Source organism: Dryobates pubescens, chromosome 14 (assembly GCF_014839835.1).
Source record: "Dryobates pubescens isolate bDryPub1 chromosome 14, bDryPub1.pri, whole genome shotgun sequence".
NCBI lineage: Eukaryota > Metazoa > Chordata > Aves > Piciformes > Picidae > Dryobates > Dryobates pubescens.
Genome location: NC_071625.1, coordinates 13760964 through 13783498, shown reverse-complemented (window position 1 = coordinate 13783498; position 22535 = coordinate 13760964). Strand labels below are relative to the sequence as shown.

The window sequence follows — 22535 nt, the reverse complement described above, 5'->3', positions numbered from 1 at the left end:
GGGGACGGATGAGGGACAGGGAGCAGGGAAGCTGCCGGGTGCAGATGGTTTTGTTTCTTGGTGAATCAGAATGATGGAACAGAATCCCAGCAGCCTTTGTGTTGGAAGAGACCTTTAAGATCAAGGAGTCCAACTTTTAACCCAGCGCTGCCAGGGCACCACTAAACCACATCCCTCAGTACCACATCTACATGGCTATGAAACACCTTCAGACTCTACACTTCTGCCCTGGGCAGCCTCTTCCAGGCTTGACAAGGCTTTCAGTGGGGGAACTTTTCCTAATGTCCAACCTAACCCTACCCTGGTGCCACTTGAGGCTGTTTCCTCTTACTTCTTGCTCCTTTGGAGAAGAGACCAACCCCACCTGGCTCCAACCTCCTTTCAGGGAGTTGTAGAGAGCCAGAAAGTCTCCCATAAGCTTCCTTTTCTCTAGGCTGAACAACCCCAGCTCCCTCATATACTCCTCTGCAGACCACCCAGTCCAACCCCCCCTGCTAAAGCAGGGGCACCCACGGCAGTGAGCCCAAGATCACAATGGCCTGGTGGGTTTGGAAGCTCTCCAGTGGAGGAGATCCCACATCTCTGGGCAGCCTGCTCCAGGGCTTTGTTGCCCTCAAAGAAGTTTCTCATCATCTTCAAATGGAACCTCCTGGATTCCAGTCTGTGCCAACTGCCCCCTGTCCTGTCACTGGGCACCACAGACAAGGGTCTGGCCCCAGCCTCTTGTCCCCCAGCCTGAGCATTGAGAAGATCTCCTCTCAGGCTGCTCTTCTCCAGGCTCAACAGCCCCAGGACTCTCAGCCTCTCCTCCTCACAGAGATGCTCCAGGTCCCTCATCATCTCCAGAGCCTCCACTGGACTCTCTCCAGTAGTATTCTGTCCCTCCTGACCCAAGGAGCCCAGAACTGGACCCAGCACTCCAGCTGTAGCATCACTAGGGCAAAGCAGAGGGGGAGGAGAACTTTTCTTCAAGCACCTCAACCCCTACTCCAAGAGTTTTTCCCAGCCTTTTTAGAGTATTTTCTCCTTTTCTCATTGCAGGAAGAAACAGATGGCTCCACCCTTCATCCATCCTGCACGAGGACTGAATATTTACTTAGCTTGGAATGATTTCAACCTTTGAAAATGATGCTCCAGTACCTGCCAAGTGACCCCTATGCCCTCACAAACTAGTTTGCTCTTTCCCCAGCCCCGAGACCTGCCTGGGCACAGCCCAGATGCCAGCAGCAGTTGGACTGGGCTCAGCACAGCAGCTCATGATGAGGTTTGAACAAAGGTACCACAACTGTGCCATCACCAGGAGCTGCTCAGGAGAGATTCAGGGCTGTTTTGCAGTGTGGAGCTGTCATTCAGACCTTCTGCTCCCCTCCTTCCTCTGTTTTTTGGTGGCTTTTCAGTTAAACTGAAATATACAAAGGCCCAGAGGTTTGGAAACGAAGGTGGAGAAGGGTCTGGAGAACAAGTTTGGTGAGGAGCAGCTGAGGGAACTGGAGTTGCACAGCTTGGAGAAAAGGAGGCTGAAGGGAGACCTTCTGGCCCTTTACAACTACCTGAAAGGAGGTAAGAGCCAGGTGGAGGTTGGTTTCTTCTTCCAAGGAACAAGTGATAGGACAAGAGGAAATTACGTCAAGTTGCACCAGGGGAGGTTTAGGTTGGACATGAGGAACACTTTCTTCATGGAAAAGGCTGTCCCAGCCTGGTCCAGAATGCTCAGGGCAGAGGTGGAGTCCTCATCCCTAGGGGGATTTCAAAGTCAGGTAGGTGTGGTGCTGAGGGCCATGGTTTAGCAATAGACATGTCAGTATTTGGTTAATGGTTGGACCTGATGATCTTAAAGGTCTTTTCCAACCAAAACAATTCCATGGTTCTACAAAATGGAGCTAAAAGCCCCTCTGCACTTCAGCAAGGCTTCAAGAAGCATTGTTTTGAGGGAGTAACAGGGGACTGGGGGCTTTTCACACCAAACCCACCATCTCCCAACTGCATCATGGTGCTCCACAAGCATCACCAGCTCCCAGGGTTGGACAAATCAAGTGGAAGGAACCCACAGGGCCAAAACCCAGCACTGTGAGCATCACTTAGGTTGTGTAACGGTGTGGACGTGCTCGCAAGGGGTTGCATCGCTTCTCAATGAGCTGCTGCTCATCAGCAAGGTCCTGCTGACTGGCTGCTCCCACCCTGTGGAGTATTAAGCTAATAATGGTTTACTTAGTGGTTACAATAGCCTGGGAGCAGAAGCACAGTCGGGGAGTGGAGGATTTGCTGATGAGCAGCAATTCATTAGCTGGGATTTTTTCCCCCTTCTTTTGTGAAGGCCTCTCCTTGCTTTCAGAGCGTGGAGCTGTCAAAGAAGAGAAGATCCTTAGCAAGAAGGTTTAGACAGATTAAAAGTTGGGATTTTTCAGCTGTGGATCAGCAGTTTTGAGTCAGCCCTGGTGAATCCTGAATCATCTGGTACAGGAACTTGGGTGAGAAATGTGAAACTTTGTGCCCTGGCAACCAGAGAGGTCATCTCCAGCACTGGGGAGCCCTTCAAGGCCAGGCTGGATGGGGCTTTGAGGAGCCTGGTCTAGTAGAAGTGTCTGGCCCATGGCAAGGGGTTGAAACTAGATGATGTTTAAGGTCCTTTCCAACCAAAACCATTCTGTGTTCAGGTGCTGGGAGACCAGATTTGAGATGGTCTTCTTCATGCTATGGCTTTGTGAGGATTTGCTGCCCCTCTGCATGGTTGAGTCCATGCTAAAGGTTGGACCAGACAAACCCTGGGGTCCCTTCCAACCTGCCTTTCTGTGATTCTGCATGCTTGGCTCCCCGTGTCATCTCCTGGAGCCTTAGCCCATCAGCTCTTGCAACAATGCTTTGGGGTGACAGCTCTTTGTAATTACAGGGATCATCTCCAGCATTAGGGAGCTTATATTCAGGTGCTGGGACACCATATTTGAGATGATCCTCCCCATGCCATTACTTTGGAATGGTTTGCTGCCCTTTCACATGGTTGACTTTACATGTTGGCTCCTGGAGCCTCAACCCAGCATCTTCTTAGGGAGTTGTAGAAAGCCAGAAGGTCTCCCCACAGTCTCCTTTCCTCCAGGCTGAACAATTCCAGCTCCCTCAACCGCTCCTTACCAGACCTGTTCTCCAGACCCTTCACCAGCTTTGTTGCCCTTCTCTGGACCTGCTCCAGCACCCCAATGTCCTTCTTGGAGTGAGGGGCCCAAAACAACCCAGAATCTGAGGTGCAGCCTCACCAGTGCCCAGTCCAGAAGGACAATCCCTGCCCTGGTCCAGCTGGCCACACTTCCTGATCCAACCCAGGCTGCCGGTGGCCGTCTTGGCCACCTGGGCACACACTGGCTCATCTCCAGCCACTGCCAACCAATCTCCCCAGTCCTCTCCCACCAGACAGTTTCCAACCATTCTGCCCCAAGCCTGAAGCCTTCATGGGGTTGTTGTGACCCAAGTGCAGCACCCAGCACCTGGCCTTGCTGAACCTCACTCATCCCACTGGCCTTGGCCCATCAATCCAGCCTGGCCAGGTGCCTCTGTAGAGCCTCCCACAGCAACTCAACACTCCCTCCATCTGGGTCTTGTTTGCAAATGTATTCAGGGTGCAGCTCTGGGGGGATCCCAAACAGGGATTTCTTCCCCTAAATCCAGACAATGAGATGTTTGTGGGACTACAGATCTAAAGCCAGTAAAAGAGTAAGAAGGGGGAAAGGGGAAAAGGGGAAACAGGGAAAAAAGTGAAAAACAGAAAAATAGGGAAAAGGTAACAAGAAAATTGGGGTGTAAAGGGAAAAAGGGGAAAAGGAGAGGGGAAATGCTGAAAAATGAGAATAAATGCTAAAAAAGGAGGAAAGGAAAAAAGGAAACAGGGAAAAATAAAACCAGAAAAGCGAAAAAGGGGAAAAAAGGAAAAATAGGAAAAAAGGGAGAAATGGCAGGGGGGAAGGAAAAATGAAGAAAAGGAGAAAAAAGGCGGGGGAGAAGCTTACAGAGAAGAATAAAGGGGGGAAATGGAAAAGGGGGGAAGAGGGAAACAGACAAAGTAGAAAACAGAAAAGGGAAAAAGGGGGAAAGGTGAAAATAATGAAAAGGGGGGAAAGGGGAAAAAGGGACAGAGGGAAAAGGGGGAAATAGGCAAAAAAAAAGGGGCAAAGGTAAAAAGGACAAGAAGGGAAGGAGTGAAAAAGATACAAAAGGGTGGAAAGAAAGAAAAGGGGAAAGGGAAGAAAGAGAAAAATGGGGGAACGGAAACATTTAAAAGGAGAGAAAGGGGAAAGGGATAGGGAGAAAGGAAAATGGAAAATGGGTTAAAGGAAGAAAAGACAAAGGGAAAAAGGGTGGGAATGAGACGAAAGGGAGAAATGGAGGGGAAGTATTAAAAGGAGAACAAAAGGGGGAAAGTGGGAAAGAGACAAAGTGAAAAAAGGAAAAGGGTGAAAAAGAAAAAATAGGAAAAGGGGGGAGAGGGAAAAAGAAACGGAAAGAGGAAAAGGAGGAAATGTAAAATGGGGGAAAAGTGAAAAAGGGAAAAAGCAGAGAAAAAAGGAACAGGGAAAAATGGCAAAAGGGACAAAAAAAAAGTTAAAAGGGAAAAAAGGATAAAAGGAATAAAAAGAAGAAAAGGAATAAAAGGGGAAAAGGAGAAAAGGGGGAAAAGCAGAGAAAAAAGGAAAAGGAAGAAAAGGGAAAAATGGCAAAAGGGAGAAAGGTTAAAAAAAAAGAGAGAAAAGGGATAAAAGGAATAAAAAGAAGAAAAGGAATAAAAGGGGAAAAGGAGGAAAGGGAAAGGGGGAAAATGGCTAAAAACAAGGAAAAAAGGGGAAATGGAAAAAGGCAAGAAAGGAAAAAAGGGAAAAATAGGAAAAAAGGGCTAAAAAAGAAAGGGGGGAAAAAAGCAGAGAGAAAGAGGAAGACATGGGGGAAGAGGAACTAAAAATAACAAATAGAGAAAAAGAGAGCAGGGCAGAGTAAGGCTCCTTTCTGCAGGGGGAGCAGGGAGCAGGCGGCAGATTAATCCCGAGCTTTGCCCCAACGTGGTGACATTGTTTTGCAAAGCCTCTAAACTCCTCCTGAAGAGAAACTGGATTATTCTGGGCCAGATGTCAGGGCTTCTCCAAAACAATAGGAGGGTTGTGTATCTCATTAAAGAGATTAAAAGTATTTCCTATAGAAAGAGGGGGGGGGGAAGAGAAAAGTCAAATCAAATCAAATCTCTGTTATTTCCAAATGGGAGCCTGGTTTTCCTCCCGCCTGCGACGCCTCCAATCCCAGGCAGATGAATTTCACGTTAATGAGATGTCACTTTGGAGAATGGTTTAACATCCTTTCAAATATATATTTAAAAAAAAAAAAAAAAAAAAAAAAGAAAGGGGAAAAAAAAGCCTGAGCCCCTAAAAGCACGTTGGGATTATGAAAAGCAAATTTACCACCCAGACAAAATCAAACTCAAACCAAAGAGAAAGGCTCCAATTCGCAGAATCCATGACACGGCCGTTTTTAAATGTGATGGAAAAGCCTTTCCAAGTTATCTGCTTAACCACAGAGCTTTCTGTTTACTTCTCACTTTCATGTCAAATGAATTTGGGGAGAAGGAAGGCAAAAAAAAAAAAAAAAAAGAAAATAATAATAAAGTAAAATACAAATTGACAGCAACTTTAAGGGCATTAGTCACATTTGGACTCCTTCTGCAGATTAACGCGGCTCGAAAGGCGAAGAGGTGGAGGATGGGGAGGCGGGGGGGGGGGGGGGGGGGGCGGGGGGGGGGGAGGTGGTGGATTTTATCATCTTGATAAAAGAGAGTTAACTCCTGGTGCCCCAGCCTCTGCTCAGAGGGTTATGATGTGCATGGAATCATAGAATCGTAAAACAACAGAATCATTAAGCCACGGAGAGACGATAATGGAATCAGAGAATCATCCTACAACGGCGATTTCTGTTCTCACAAGTCCGGGGCCCCTCAGTTTAGGAAAGATGCTGAATTGCTCAAACGTGTCCAGAGAAGGGCAGCAAAGTTGGTGAGGGGTTTGGAGCAGAATAGAATAGAATAGAATAGGATAGGATAGAATAGGATAGGATAGGATAGGATAGGATAGGATAGGATAGGATAGGATAGGATAGGATAGGATAGGATAGGATAGGATAGGATAGGATAGGAATAGGATAGGAATAGGATAGGAATAGGATAGGAATAGGATAGGAATAGGGATAGGATAGGATAGGATAGGATAGGATAGGATAGGATAGGATAGGATAGGAATAGGATAGGAATAGGATAGGAATAGGACAGGAATAGGATAGGATAGGAATAGGAATAGGAATAGGAATAGAATAGAATAGAATAGAATAGAATAGAATAGAATAGAATAGAATAGAATAGAATAGAATAGACCAGACCAGGTTGGAAGAGACCTTCAAGATCATCCTACTTATCACCCGACACTATCTAATCAACTAAACCATGGCACCAAGCACCCCATCCAGTCTCCTCCTAAACACTTCCAGTGATGGTGACTCCAACACCTCCCTGGGCAGCACATTCCAATGGCCAATCACTCTCTCTATGAAGAAATTCTTCTTAACATGCAGCCTAAACCTCCCCTGGCACAGCTTGAGACTGTGTCCTCTTGTTCTGAGCCCCATGAGGAGCGGCTGAAGGAGCTGGGGTTGTTTAGCCTGCAGAAGAGGAGGCTCATAGGAGACCTTATTGCTCTCTACAACTACCTGAAGGGAGGTTGTAGCCAGGTGGTGTTTGGTCTCTTCTCCCAGGCAACCAGCACCAGAACAAGAGGACACAGTCTCAAGCTGCACCAGCAGAGGATGTTAGGAAGAAATTCTTCACAGGAAGAGTGATTGGCCATTGGAATGTGCTGCCCAGGGAGGTGGTGGAGTCACCATCACTGGAAGTGTTTAAAAAGAGACTGGATGAGGCACTTGGTGCCATGGTTTAGTTGATTAGATGGTGTTGGGTGATAGGTTGGACTCCATGATCTCAATTGGTTGATGGGTTGGATGCGATGATCTTGAAGGTCTCTTCCAACCTGGTTTATTCTATGTATTCTATGTAAAGGTCTTTTCCAACCTGGTTAATTCTTTATTCTGTATAGACAGCAGTGATTTGTTATCTCTAGAATCATTAAGGTTACAAAAGACCTCCAATGCCATGCAGTCCAGCCATAAAATCAGAGAAGAGTAGAATCATAGTCAGAATCATAGAATCAGAATCACAGAATCAAAAGATCACAATCAATTATGATCTCAAAAATCATAGCCCACAGTGATTTATTATCTCTAGAATCACTTGATGATCTTTGAGGTCTCTTCCAACCTTGGTGATTCTGTGATTCAAGTTGGAGATCTCCAAGATTACCAAGTCCAACCATCAACCCAACACCACCATGCCCACTTAACCATGTCCCTCCCTAAGGACCATGTCCTCATGTTTTTTGAACACCATCACAGAATGGCAGAAACAAAGAATCTTAGAGTCACAGACTCATAGAAGCAAAGAATCATGGGATAATGGAATTGTTTTGGTTGGAAAAGACCTCCAAGATCATCATGTCCAACCACCAACCCAACACCACCATGCCCACTAAACCATGTCTCAGAGTGCCATGTCTTGGCCATCTGTCCCTTTGCTCTGGAGAAGTGGCACTTCACAGAATGGCAGGGGTTGGAAGTGATCTCTGCAGATCATCAACTAAGGCAGGTTCACCTACAGGAAGTCACACAGGAACACAACCAGGCAGGTTTTTAATATCTCCAGAGACAGAGACTCCCCCACACTCACATCCACCACTGTGGCTGAGCAGCAGCCTGCTTCTCAACCAGCATCACCCCAAACCCTGACAGCTTTGCAGGGAAGAAACGTGCTGAGGACCGAAAGTCAAGCCCAGAAGGCCCATTTCTGTCTTAGGCCATTCAACATGCTGGAGGCCAAAGAAGAGAAGAAAGGAAGAAGAAAACAAAAGTAAAGCACACAAGAGTATCCTCTGCTGACAAAACCCTTTTCTACTGAGCTGGCATTTCTCTGACAAATGTTGTATTTTCTGGTTCTTTACTTATTTATAGTGCTGGAGGGGTAGGATTGTCCCTCAAGAGGCACCACAAAGTTTGGGTTGTTGTTTTTTTTTGAAGGAAATATCTGAGCTTCTCCATTGGTGCCAGGCAATTATTTGCAGACAGGTTACTTTTAAATGCCTGCATCAGTGGTTTTAGAAGAAAACTCTTCAAAGTGGGTCACTGCTTGAACTCCTCCCCATCGAGGGGCTCTCAACACAACAGCAGCAGCTGCACAAAAGTCTCTCTGCTCCCAAAAATGTGTCTTAAAGTGGCGTTGTTTCTCCATCAGAGGTGTCTCCTGAGGGTATTGGTGCACCCTCCTGAGGGTATTGGTGCACCCTCCTTCTCCCAGTCAGTGCTGGAGAAGGACCTTGGAGTCCTGGTACACAGGAAGTTCTCCACGGGACAGCAAAGTGATCTTGTGGCCAAGAAGGCCATTGGTCACCTGGGGTGAGCGAAGGACAGTGGGGCCAACAGGTCAAGGATGGTTCTCCTCTCCCTTTACTCTGCTATATTGAGGCCACATCTGGAGTATTGTGTCCAGTTCTGGGCTCCCCAGTTCACAAGGGAAAAGAACTATGAGAGAGTGTCCAGCTGGACTGGAACATCTGTTTTATGAGGAAAGGCTGAGAGACCTGGGGCCATTTAGCCTGGAGATGGGAAGACTGTGTGGTGAGTTGAAAATTCCCACCCAAACATGAAATTTGCCAGACCAGCTCAGCTGGAAGCAAATGGAAGCTGTATTTACAGTCTACAATGAAAGGTAATGAATATATACCAAACATACAATATTTTCAACATTTACAGGTATTTACAATTAAGAAACAACACAAGGACCCTCTAGTCAAAGACCAGGGATGCTGGATCAGCTTCTCCCCCCCTGCCTCCCCCTTACCCCCCTCTATAAAACAGACAAGAGAAAGGAGCAGAGACATGTTTGACTTGGCCAAAACAATGCAGTCAAGGTCAAGCAGAAGCCAGCAGAAGCACAAAGTTAGTCTCTCCCAGCCCAAGGAAGCAAGAAGAGAGAGAAATTGTTTACATGACTAGCTGAAGTCCATTATCTGTCTAATGGAATTGTTTAGAATGATCATTATTTACCTTTTTACACCCAATAATGATTTACTTACACTTTACTACTTTCTGTTCAAGATCTGTGAAACATTTTAAAAGGCATAGCCTAAAACTACCGCAGACTGAGAGGAGATCTTGCTAATGTTTACAAAGATCTGAAGGATAGGTATCAAGCAGGAGCACCTAGGGCAGGTCACAAAGGAACACATCCAGATGGGTCAATGAAAGTCTCCACAGCCTCTCCAGGAAGCCTGATCCAGTGGTCCTCACAGTAAAGAAGTTTATGGAATGGGATGGAATGGGATGGGATGGAATGGAATGGGACGGAATGGAATGGAGTGGAATGGAATGGAATGGAATGGAATGGAATGGAATGGAATGGAATGGAATAGCATAGAATTAACCAGGTTGGAAAAGACCCTTGAGATCATCAAATCCAACCTCCCATCCAACACTATCTAAACAGCTAAACCATGGCACCAAGCGCCCCATCGTAAGTTTTTCCTCATGTTGAGGTGGAAATTCCTGGTTTCCAGTTTGTGTCCATTGCCCTTCATCCCATCACAGGGCACCACTGAAAAGAGACTGGGCCCCTCACATCCAGCCCTTTAGATTGGGTATTTGGAAAGATTTCTTTACTGAAAGAGTGGTCAGGCATCGGAACAGGCTGCCCAGGGAGGAGGGAGTCACCACCCCTGGAGGTGTTCAAAAGACTTGTAGACATGGCACCTTGGGACATGGTTTAATAGCCATGGTAGTGTTGGGTTGACAGTTGGACCCAATGATCATAGAGGTCTTTTCCAACAGAAACTATTCTATGAATCCAGGGCTCCATCATCCTGACAGTAAAGAAGTTTTTTCCTCATGCTGAGGTGGAACTTCCTGGGTTCCAGTTTGTATCCATTGCCCCTCATCCTATCACAGGGCACCACTGAAGAGACAGGCCCCTTCTTCCTGACACCCACTCATCCCAACTCCTCCATGACCTCTACCAGTGGTGAGAAGCTGCCTGAGGAGAGGACACCTCCCTGACAAGTTCTAAAGCGATGACCAACCACAATGTCAAGAAGAGCAAACGAAACTGAAGGCAAAGCAAATCACAGCTCGTCTGAGCCACACTCTGGCAAAAGCAGAGAGAGAGAGAGATAAGGGGGAGGAGTGAAAAGAGGAGGATCAATAAATCTTCAGCTCATTCACAATGATCTGGAGCTCTTATTAAGTAAATTAATTTAAGTTAATTTAACTCGATCATGACTCCTGATCACAGTGATTTAGTGAGGGGGAAATTGCATTAGGAAAGGCCACCCTCACTAGATAGAAGAAGGGAAGAAAATTAGATCCACTTAGCAAGGTGAATTAATATGGAAATAGCAGGTGTAAATTTCACCTTATCAAGAGAGGCAAAATTATCTTCATAAATTTGGGAGGAACAGCCCCCAAGCTGCTTATAAATCTCTCTAAAACAAAAATATTGCCCCAAAAAAGGGGAAGAAAAATTCATTTCAAATATACTCCCACCTAAAGTCTCCCAAGAAAAGTCAGCAGCAGGGTGAAGTTTAATGCAACCTGGCAAGAAAGGGGAGAAGACAACTCATCACCACAGGACTGGCAACTCCAGACCTGCAGCAACGCTCTCTGTCACTCATTACCCAAAGCCACATCCCTCTTCATCTTAGTTAATGATCTGGGGGAATTTGTTGGCAGCGAAGGCAACATTCTGCTTGCCTCACTGAGGTTTCTTGGTTGATGGACACCCAAAGAGAGAGAAGGGATCTCCTAAACATCTTTTTTCATGATTTGGGAGAGTTTGTGGGCAGTGAAGACAATGTCCTGGTTGCCCCAGTAAGGTTTCTTGGTTGGTAGATACCCCAAAAGAGAGGAGGGATCTCAATGTGCTGGCCACACTCTTCTTGATACACCCAAGGAGACCACTGGCATTCTTGGCCACAAGGGTACACTGCTGGCTCATGTTCATCCTGTTGCCCACCTGGATTCATAGATTCATAGAACAGTTGGGGTTGGAAGGGATCTTAAAGATCATCTAGTTCCAACCTCCTCAACGTGGGCAGGGACACCATCCACTAGACCAGGTTATTCAAGGCCTCATCCAACCTGGCCTTGAACACCTCCAGGGAGTGGGCATCCAGAACCCCCCTGGGCAACCTGTTCCCAGGTCCTTGTCCCAAGAGCTGCTCCCCAACACACCAGCCCCCAACCTGTACTGATCCATGGGGTTGTTCTTCCCCAGATGCCAGGACTTTACACTTGCATGTTGATGAGGGACAGCTGAAGTTGCACATCAGCAGCTGGAGCTTTAGGAGTGACCAGAACCAGAGTAAGCCTTAGCCCAACACAGCAGGAGAGAAAACAGGAGATTAAAAAGCCACCAGAAAGAAATCTTCATTTGCAGGGCACCATAATTAGCAGCAGCAAATGAGGAATCTCTAAGAAGCCAAACAATGGAAGATTTTCCTGTAACCCATTTGAGCCCTCACAATGCAAAAGCCACTCTGTGAAAAAATTAACAATAACCTTGTTTAAAAAGCTGCTTTGGGGGCCAAATAGGACTCAGAAGAATTAATGATTTGATGCTCTAAGCTTTCTGGATGAGGGAACTGAGCCCACACTCTGTAAGTTTGCAGATGACACTAAATGGGGTGGGAGTGTTGAGCTGTTTCAAGGTAGGAAGGCTCTGGCCAGGCTGGATTGATGGGCTGAGGTCAATGGGATGAGGTTCAACAAGGCCAAATGCTGGGTGCTGCACTTGGATCACAACAACCCCATGAAGGCTCCACGCTAGGGGCAGAGTGGCCAGAGACTGCCCAGTGGAAAAGGACAGCCAACTGAACAGGAGCCAGTGTGTGCCCAGGTGGTCAAGAAGGCCACCAGCAATCTGAGCTGCATCAGTAATTAACACGGCAAACATGACCAGAGGAGTGATTGTGCCCCTGGGTTGGGCACAGGGTTAGACCACACCTGGAATACCAGGTTCAGTTTGGGGCCTTTCACTGCAAGAAGGACATTGAGGTGCTGAATCAGCAGTAGAGAAGGGCAACAAAGCTGGTGAAAGGTCTGGAGAACAAGCCTTGTAAGGAGCAGCTGAGGGACCTGGGGTGTTTAGTTTGGAGAAGAGGAGGCTGAGAGGAGACCTCATTGCTGTCTACAAATCCCTGAAAAGAAGTTGAAGCCAGCTGGTCTCTTCTCCCAAGGAACAAGTGATAGAAAGAGAGGAAATGGCCTGAAATTGTGCTAGGGAAGGATTAGGTTGGACATTGGGAACAATTTCTTTCCTGAAAGAGCAGTCAGGAATTGAACAGGTTGCCTGGGGGGAAGAGGGGGAGTCACCCTCCCTGTAGATGTTCAGAAATGTGTGGACATGGCACCTGGGGCCATGGTTTAATGGCTGTGGTGGTGTTAGGTTGAACATTGGACTTAAGAGTGTCTTCCAAATGAAACAATTCTCTGATTGTATCATAGCAGTGAGCAGGCAAGAGCACTGATGGGCAGGGAAGATGCAGAAACATCTTCCTGATTCAGGGAAAACTTAGGATGAATGAGCAAAAAAAAGAAGATGGGATTTGTTTGTGGTGAGAGAGACACAAGAAGATGGCCCCAAGGATGTGCAAATGGAAGTGGCACCTACAAGCAGAGCAGTAATTGGACTGGGGAGCAGAAACAAACTGCTTTTGGAGGGGGGTAAAAGGAGATGTGTGAATCTCAGGACATGATGTGCAGGTGGGAAGATACCAAAGGCAAAAGTAGAAGGTGATGAAAAAGGAGAAGGTGGGAAAGGTTAAGACTGACCACAAAAAATGTGGGTGGAAATCAGACACTAGCCCAAAAGGGTCCAACAGTCCCCACAGGAGAAGCAGCACTTTGAAACTGAGGCCAGTGTAGAACATGAGATGAGGAGTTTCTCAACCAAGACAAAATAAGAGCCTGAATTTGCTATTTTAAAACATGATTTAACACCTCTCTTAATTCTCTCTGTTCACCTGCTGCTTGGACTCATCACCCTGAAGACCTTCCAAAGCCTTCAGTCCCCAATAGCTGTGAAACTCAAAGGCAGATTTCACTTAGGACAGGGAAAAAATCAGACAGAGTCAGGCTATAAAAATAATCACCACAAACTTGGGCTCTACATGGCACCCACCAGCAAAGCCACCAACCCTTGGGGCACTGCTGGAGGAAATAACCTGTGGAAGAAACCACCTGGACCAAGGCACTATTGGAGGAGCTGATGATGAGGACAGCTCCATAGCATCCCCCAGATCCTGAAGATTGCTATGCTGGAATAAGGAATAGAATGAGTAAGCTCAGAGTGAGGCTTCTCCTGGCCCTAAACACTGCCTGAGACAGTGAGAAACCAGCATTTGACAGGAAGGAGGAGTCAAACAAAACCATCAGTTCTAACAGGCCCTTTTTTTAGAGTATCAATTACCCTAACAAGCTTTCTGCTAATCAACAAGTTCAAGACTTTATCATGGCCTCTATAAGGGCATGGAATTATGGAATGGTTTGGGTTGGAAGGGATCTTTAAAGATCATCTAGTCCAACCCCCTTCCCATGGGCAGGGACATCTGCTCAGAGCCCCATACAACATGACCTGGAATAGTTCCAGGGATGGGGCCTCTACAACTGCTCTGGGCAACCTGGGCCAGGGCCTCACCATCCTCATGGTGAAGAATTTCTTCCTCATATTTGATCTAAGTCTCCCTCTGTTAGTTTCAAACCACCACTCCTTGTTCTGTCACCTCATCAAGAGTCCCTCTCCAGCTTTCCTGGAGCCCTATTTAACTACTGAAAGGCCACCAGAAGGTCTCTCTGGAGCCATCTCTTCTCCCATCTGAACAACCCCAACTCTCTCAGCCTGGCCTCACAGCAGATTGCTTTCAGCCCTCACAGCATTTTTGTAGCCTCTACTAGCTCAGGCCACTTCACCATGGTCATGTCTCTCACGTGCTGAGGACTCCAAAGCTGAACCCAGCACCGCAGGTGGGGTCTCAAAAGTAACATCTCCACCAGCCAAGGTGGCCCCAGAATGCTTGTATCTGAAATACAGACACCAGCACAGTGGTTTTAGGAAGACTCAGACTCAAAGGTATGGCACCATCCATTGGTGACACCTTCAGATGGCTGCTGGCACACCTGCAAGGCTAGGATGACATTCTACTCATCCAGGTAACAGCCATAAAGAGCAAGTCTGGGCCTGCACCTACCTCCTGGTGTAGGTTTGGGGCATCTACCTTCAACACCTTTCCAAAAAGCTCCTCCAGAGCACCAAGGGTGCACCATGATGTGATAAAGCAGAGGAAAGGTCTGGCCTCATTAACAGCTTGACCATCCAGTACCTGAAAACCAGGAAGGGACTTTTTACTGGGGCTTGTTGTAATAGGACAAGGGGCAATGGCTTTGACTTGGAAGAGGGAAGACTTAGACTGGAGATTAGGAGGAAAATTCCTCACAGTGATCGTGGTGAGACACTGGAACAGGTGGCCCAGGAAGACTGTGGATGCCTCCTCCCTGGAGGTGTTCAAGGCCAGTTTGGATGAGGCCTTGAGCAACCTGGTCTAGTGGAAGATGTCCTTGCCCAGGGCAGGGGGGTTGGAACTAGGTGATCTTCAAGGTCCCTTCCAACCCAAACTGTTCTATGAATCTATGAACCCCTAATTGAGAAGCCACCTCTAGCGCTGCAACGTTGAGTTTCCTCAGGTCTGCTGTAGCCCTGTGTGGGACTATTCATCTTCTTTACAGCTTCACAAAGACAATTCATTCAACCAGGGGATAAATATGAAGCCACCAGCTGCAGTAAGCTCTTGGCTGCCTCGGGTTAACGTGATTACTAACAGGATTTTACACTTTGAGTCAATAAACCCTGAGCAGAAGAACCTAAACAAAGAGAAAAATTAAGCAACAACCATGGAGCCAACATAGGAGCTCCCTCAGCTCCTGCCTCCCCCCTAGCTGGATTTGAGGGATGGAAGAGTTACCTGGGTGACAAAGGGCGCTTCATCTTCCAGTTGGGAACAGGGCTGCTGAAGGCTGATAAGGCTGGAGACACCACGTTCTTCTTCACTATCCTGTAGCGTGTCTTTATCACCCTGGGGCTCCTGATGAAGTTCAGGTTGGCTCCTAGGAGAAAGCACATGGGGGAAAAAAGGGCTTGAAATAGGATCCTGGAAGTATTCAAGGACACCCTGGAGGTGTTCAAGGTCAGGCTAGACGAGGCCTTGAGCAATCTGCTCTAGGGGAAGATGTCCCTGCCAGTGCCGAGGGGTTGGAACTAGAAGATCTTCAAGGTCCCTTCTGACCCAAAACATTCTATGAATCTATGAATAAGGGATCTCATCAGTGTAGGTCTTACATCCAACTCTTTAACACCTGCAAAAGGGGTAAAAAAAACCCCCACTGGTGTGCATCAGGCACCTCCTCATGCTTAGGTGGAACCTCTGGGTTCCAGTTCGTGCCCACTGACAGGAGTCTGGCCCCAGGCACTTGCCCCCACACTTCAGCTCTTGCTGAGCATTGAAGAGATCCTCTCCCAGGCTGCTCTTTTCCAGGCTAAACAGCCCCAGGTCTCTCAGCCTTTCCTCCTCACAGTATTTCCCTGTCTCTCTTGAACTGGGGAGCCCAGAACTGGACCCAGGAGTCCATATGTGGCCTAACTAGAGCAGAGTAGAGAGATCACACCTGGACATTATGATCCTGGGCAACATGCTCTCAGTGACTCTGCTGTAGCAGGTGGGTTGGACTGGATGATCTCCAGAGGTCCTTTCCACCCACTACCATGCTGGGATTCTGGAACTCTGTGACCAGTGGCTTTAGTTTCAAACACAGAGTATTTTCCTCCTTCTGCATTCCAAAGTGAGCCAGCATCTAGTGTTGGGTCCAGAAGAATCCAGCAGCAGGAATTTCCACTCCCAGACTCAGCCAGATAATTACCACTTCTGATGGGGAGGAGAAAAGCAGCCTGTGCCACAACAGATAAATCACTGGAATTGTTCTTAATGAAGATGATGATCACAGGGCTCTGTGATACTCCACGATAAGACAAATGATCACTGAGCACAGAGCATCTGGAAGGATCCACAGCCTTCAACAGCACCTCTACAGCCCCAAGTAGACTCCTGACATCCCACAAATGATCTCTTTTCTACAGCTGCAATCAAATCTGGAAGGTGTTGGGTGTCAAGAGCCCAGACAGCTCTAATGTGACACTGTGTTTGCCTACAACACAACGTGTGGGACCTCCAATCCCTCCTTGCATCACAGAATGATTAAAGTGGGAAATTACCTCTAATATCATCAAGGCCAGCCTTCTACCCAACACCACCATGTATGAAGCCAGATCCTCCCACCAAAGTATTAAGAGACTCCAGTATGGGACCTCTGCTTCATTAACCATCAAAATTATGCCTCCATGCAAATTATTTCCTGTGGAGTTGCAGTAAGCAAGTTTTGATGATGCTCTCCAGACCAGGAGGCTGTTCACAACCATCACGCACCCATAAAACCAGCAGTGCCCAGTGAACAACCATAAAACCAGCAATGCTGCAAAGCACATGCAAAGTAGGAGTGACTTAAGTCAACTTAACTCACCCTCCCTGGAGGTGTTGAAGGCCAGGCTGGACAGGACCCTGAGCAACCTGGTCTGGTGGGAGGTTTCCCTGTCCATGGCAGGGGGGTTGGACCTAGATGATCTTCAAGGTCCCTTCCAATCTAAACCATTCTAGGATTCTGTGATTCTATGCACTGGTAAATGTTGAACAAACTTAAGGAGCTTCTGGAAACTTGCAGTCGAGTCCTATCACCTCTCATCCTCTCACTATGCTTCCTAAGCAAGAGTCTGTCCCTAGCTTTCCTGCATCCATCCCCTTTATGTACCAAAAGGCCACCAGAAGGTCTCCCTAGAGCCTTCTCTTCTCCAGGATGAATAACTCCAACTCTCTCAGTCTCACAGCAGAGTGGTTCCAGCCCTCACATCATCTTTGTGACCCCCTCTGGTCCTGCTCCAAGAGGTCACAGAATTAGAGGATGGTAGGGGTTGGAAGTGACCTCTGAAAATCATCAGGTCTATGTCTTTCTTTCGCCAAGACACAGCATCCACCACATCACAGTAGAGCCCTGTAAGATCATCGAGTCCAGCTGCCAACCTAACACCACCATGGCCATTAAACCATGTCCCAGAGTGCCATGTACACATGATTCTTCAACACCTCCAGGGATGGGGCCTCCACCACCTCCCTGGGCAGCCTGTTCCAATGCCTGACCACTCTTTCAGTAAAGCAGTGTTTCCTAATATCCAACCTAAACCTTCGCTGGCACAACTTCAGGCCATTTCCTCTCGTTCTATCACCTGATACTAGAAAGAAGAGACCCAAAGCAGCTCTTTCCCACCAGGAATGGAATGAGATCCACAACTTCACATCCTCCCCTGACAGAAACAAGCAGGAGCTGACCCTTTCCCTCTGCCGCTCCACCCTCACACAATTATTAAGCTGGGAATTCACTGACTACATAATGAACATGATTATTTTTTTGCCCTCACCCAAGCTCTAGCTGCCACTAATCAACCCAGAACCTCATCAAACTCCTGCTTGACAACACCTCCCCCCCCCGCTTCACTCTCACACAAGACATCGAGGTCCCAAATTACTGTGGCTTGTTGATGTGTCCCCCCTCCTTTCTTTACCCAAACAAGCTGGCACCTGGTAAACTCTATTCCCCAGTGGTAATTGGATGGTGTATTCTTCTGAAAGCCTGGGAGATGTGGGGGCTCCAGCATTAACCACCTCCTGAAAGAGCTTCTGCAAAAAGCTGGCAGCTTTCTATTATGACTTTGCTAGCCGAGGGGTTTTGTGTAGCTAATCATGTTATTTAGATAGGAAGGTTGGTTTAATTCCCTTCATTACAGCCTCCCAAGGTTGTAATTTTTGTTGGGTTGGTTGTTTTTTTTTTTTCCCCCTCCCTCTCCTCTCCTCATGATGTATTCCCTGTGGCACATTTCACTCAACTCAAACACTTTGCTGCTTTTATTACAAACAATACCCTGGCGTCCCCCCTGTTATCAGCCAGCCGCACACACGCCGAGCTCCTCGTCGAGATCCAGAGGTCACTTCTAATGACTAATCGATCTCATTAGCTTGCCTAATTAAAAACTTTACTACTGCAATGGAAGACAAACTGCAACACACACACACACAAAACCCCCCACCAAACCCATACCAGCCCCAAACTGCTGCCATCATCTCTGAATGGCGATATGAGCTCCATTTATCAGCCTGCGCCCAGCGCCATGCGGGGAACACTGCTGAGCTTGGAGCTTGCACACAGGCACTGAATAGCCTGCTGGGAAGGGACCAGAAGATCAGAGAACTGTTTGGTTTGGAAAAGACCTCAAGATCATCAAGTCCAACCATAATCTAACATCTCTGGTACACAACTCTTAGACTATGTCATCGAACCACGGATTTTTTTTTGTTGGAAAAGACCTCTAAGATTACTGACTCCGAGCATGAAGCTGCCTCTCATCTATTCCCCAAAGCCAGCCCATGCTGCACCAGAAGGAAAACTACCCACAGGAGGTGGTGCTCTGAGACAGCACAGGACCAAATTTCCCTCCTTTCCACAAGGAACGTCACCTCTAGCCACAGATCACTTGGATGCCAGCTTACCTTGGTGTCCCTGCATACCCAGAGCTGAGGAGCATCCTTGCTTGTGAGCACACTTCTAACACACGTTGGGAATAAGAGAATCATGGAATGGTTTGGGTTGGAAGGGACCTTCAAATGTCACCCACCCAACACCCCTGCAGTCAGCTGGCACATTGGCAACTGGAGCAGGTTGCTCAGAGCCCCAAACAACCTCACCTGGAATGGTTCCAGGGATAGGGCATCTACCTCCTATCTAGGCAACCTGGGCCAGGGTCTCACCACCCTCACAGTGAAGAATTTCTTCCCTCTCTTCAGTCTAAATCTCCCTCTTTTAGTTTCAAACCATCATCCGTTGTCCTGTCACAACAGGCCCTGCTCAAAAGTCTCTCCTCAGCTTTCCTGTAGTTCTGAAAGGCCTTATTCAAGCTGAACACCCCCAACTCTCTCAGACTGGCCTCACAGCAGAGTGCTTCGAGCACTCCCATCACTGCTGTGGCCTCCTCTGGCCCCACTCCAACAGGTCCCTGTCTCTGCAGTGCTGAGGACTCCAGAGCTGGCCCCAGCACTGCAGGTGGGGGATCTCAGCAGAGAGGAACAGAGGGGCAGAATCCCTTCCCTCCACCTGCTGGCTAGAGGTCATTTCCAACCCCATCATGCCAAGATTCTGTGATCTACCACCTCTCTGGGTAACCTCATCCCATAATTCACCACCCTCGTTGTATGAACCTGAATAAAGTTTCCTCACAGCTCCTACACCCCAAAGCAACCAATTATGGTGTTTCCCATCACAGCAGGAGCCACCTGCAAGATCTCAGCCCTCAGGCAGGAGGCTCTGATGCATTTTATTCTGGCTACCAACTTAGCCAGGTCCCTGGAGCTAACAAAAAGCTTTGGGCTGAGTGTGATGCCATCAGGGATGCAATGCGGAAGCAGACACCAGCGTTACAGGATGGATCATCACCCAGCACGTTCAATCTGCTCCCACAGAATGGCACAGCAAGAGGTTAATGATATTGCTGCTGGAAGCAGCTTCCAAAAGGACCATCCTTGAGTTGAAGAGGAGAATTTAATTTTCCACACTCATTCCCTCCTGAGGTCTTTGAAGAGCAACAGATATTTATGCCAGCATGGAAACGGTGGGTTATGATCATCAACCGCTGCTTAATAGCAAATAAATTCAATTGATCACAAGCCTTCTACCTGTGACCTCCTGTGAAGCTGCTGGAATATTCACAGAGGACAAGAGAAGCTCCAGATTTGGAACTGAAACATTTTAAAGGCTTCCAAACCCAAGGTGGTACTTGCTTAGACGCTTTCAATTGGAAACATTTGGGGAATTAAAGCAAGTCAGCTTCACTAACTCCTTCCCGTGGCACGGATGATGAGGTAACCCATCACGGACCACGCACCATGTGGTGGCACTGGCTGGAGATCAACTGTGAGGAACCACCCATTTGAGCAGGCAAAGGCATTAAAATGACAGAACCATGGAATCTCAGAATCATAAAATCATGGAATCACAGAATTCTTTCTCTTGGAAAAGACCTCTAAGATCATCAAGTCCAAATGTCAAATCCACACCACCATGGCCACTAAACCATGTCCCAAAGTGCTGTGTCCACACGTGTCTACACGTTTCTACCTCACCTCCAGGTATGGTGACCCCACCACCTCCCTAGGCAGCCTGTTCCAATGCCTGACCACTGTTTCAGGAAAGAAATTTTTCCTAATATTTGACCTAAACCACCCCCGGTGCAACCTGAGGCTGTTTCCTCTTGTTCGATGGCCTGATACTAGGGAGAAGAAACTGACCCAAACCTGCCTTCAATCTCCTTTCAGGGAGCTATAAGGAACCAGAAGGTCTCCCCTCAGCCTCTTCTTCTCCAGACTGAACAGCCCCAGGTCCCTCAGCTGCTCCTCACCAGAGGTGCTCTCCTAACCCTTCATCAGCTTTGTTGCCCTTCTCTGGACATTCCAAACCCACCTGGCCATTGTGTTCCCGGGCAACCTGCTGTGGGTGCCCCTGCTTTAGCAAGAGGGGGTTGGACTGGGTGATCTCCAGAGGTCCCTTCCAGCCCCTACCATTCTACATTTATCTAACCACCACAGGAGCAGCCGAGCCTGCTAAGGCTGGGGAGACACCACGTTTACCCAGCCCTCCCCGGGGGCCAGCAAGAGGTGGTCACGCTTCATGTGCTAAACACACTGTTGCCAGCTAAAGAGCCTGAATGGGTCCCTGGAGCTTGGGACCTTGTTCAAACACAACCCTTATTATTATAACAGAAGAGGGCGGTGGGCTTTCTTTTGTCTTCTCCCCCCGCTTCCATCCAGCAATGATTATTAATGTTCTTCCAGGAGCTGGGTCCATTCCTCTAAATGAGAGCAGGATGGCAGGAGGAAGGCTGATAAATGTCCTCCTCCCCCCACCGGCCTCGCGGCAGGAGCTGCCAGGGGTTCTGGTTCTAACAAGCTGCAGATGGAAGACGACTGGAATAACAAAGTATGAATTTTTATGAGTCTAATAAATCACTCCACTTTTCCTGCTCTTCATCGTTTGCAGCACTTCAGACACAACGAGGAGGGGAAAAAAAACCCCACCCCACTTCTAATCAAAGGGGTTCAGGGATCTCCTGTTAACGTCTGGTGGCGGTGGTGGCACAGAGAGAGGTGGCTCTGCGGTGGGAAGCGGGCTGGAAGTCAATTTGCATTTGGGTTTTAGATTCATAGATTCACAGAATGGGTTGGGCTGGAAGGGACCTTGAAGATCAGCCGCATGATGCACATGCCACCTGCAGTACTGCCTCCAGTTCTGGTGCCCCAGCATAAGAAGGACATTGAACTGCTGAAGCAGGTCCGGAAGAGAGCCACAAAGATGATCAGAGAGTTGGAGCACTCCCTGGAGGTGTTCAAGGCCAGGCTGGATGAGGCCTTGAGCAGCCTGGTCTAAAGGAGGGTATCCCTCGCAACGCCAGGGGTGAAACCAGACAACCTCTAAGGTCCCTTCCAACTCAAACCATTCTATGAATCTAGTTCCTGCCCCCTGCCATGGATTCAGGACTGACTTCATTCTTATTAATCATTTAACAAGGAAGAATTGGGGACCTTAACCCAAGAAGAGCATGACAACAACGATCTCTATCCCACTATGCCAAAGACAACTGCCATTCCACCATACCAACAGCTACCTCCATCCCACCATGGTGGCATTAAGCTGCTGTCCCACCACGCCAAGTACACATTTCCATCCCACCTCGCCAACAACCTCCATCCCACCATGCCAAGGGAAAGCTTTCATTCAGCCATGCTGATGACAACCTCCATCCCACCACACCACCAAAGCACACAGAATCACAGAATAGGATTGGAAGAGACGTCTGGCAATTGCTGAGTCCAACCCCCCTGCCAAGACAGGTTCACCTAGACAAGGTCACACAAAGCAGCAACTTCCCAAGCCTTGATGCTTCAACTCAAGCTATTCTATGATCACAGAATCATAAAATGACTTAGGTTGGAAGGGACCTTAGAGATCATCTACGCCAACCTCCATTCCATGGGCTGGAATGCCTTCCAACTACTCTTGGGTGCTCAAGGCCTCATCCAACCTGGCCTTGAACACTGCCAGGGAGGAGGTATCCACAACTTCTCCAGGCATCCTATTCCAGAGTCTCACCAGCTTTGTACTGAAGAACGTCTTCCTGAGATCCTGCTCTCCCTCAGCTTGAAATCATTCCCCTAGTCCTG

The 22535-nt window shown here is 47.9% G+C and overlaps 1 protein-coding gene across 2 annotated transcripts in view; it reads right to left on the bottom strand.

Moving 5' to 3' along the window:
* ZC3H3 (zinc finger CCCH-type containing 3) overlaps positions 1–22535 on the bottom strand; it is a 149351-nt gene that overhangs the window by 71152 nt on the left and 55664 nt on the right. For both annotated transcript variants that reach the window (XM_054167310.1, XM_054167311.1), the window contains exon 4: positions 15132–15273. In XM_054167310.1, coding sequence (XP_054023285.1) covers positions 15132–15273 — 142 coding nt within the window. The remainder of the gene's footprint in view (positions 1–15131; positions 15274–22535) is intronic.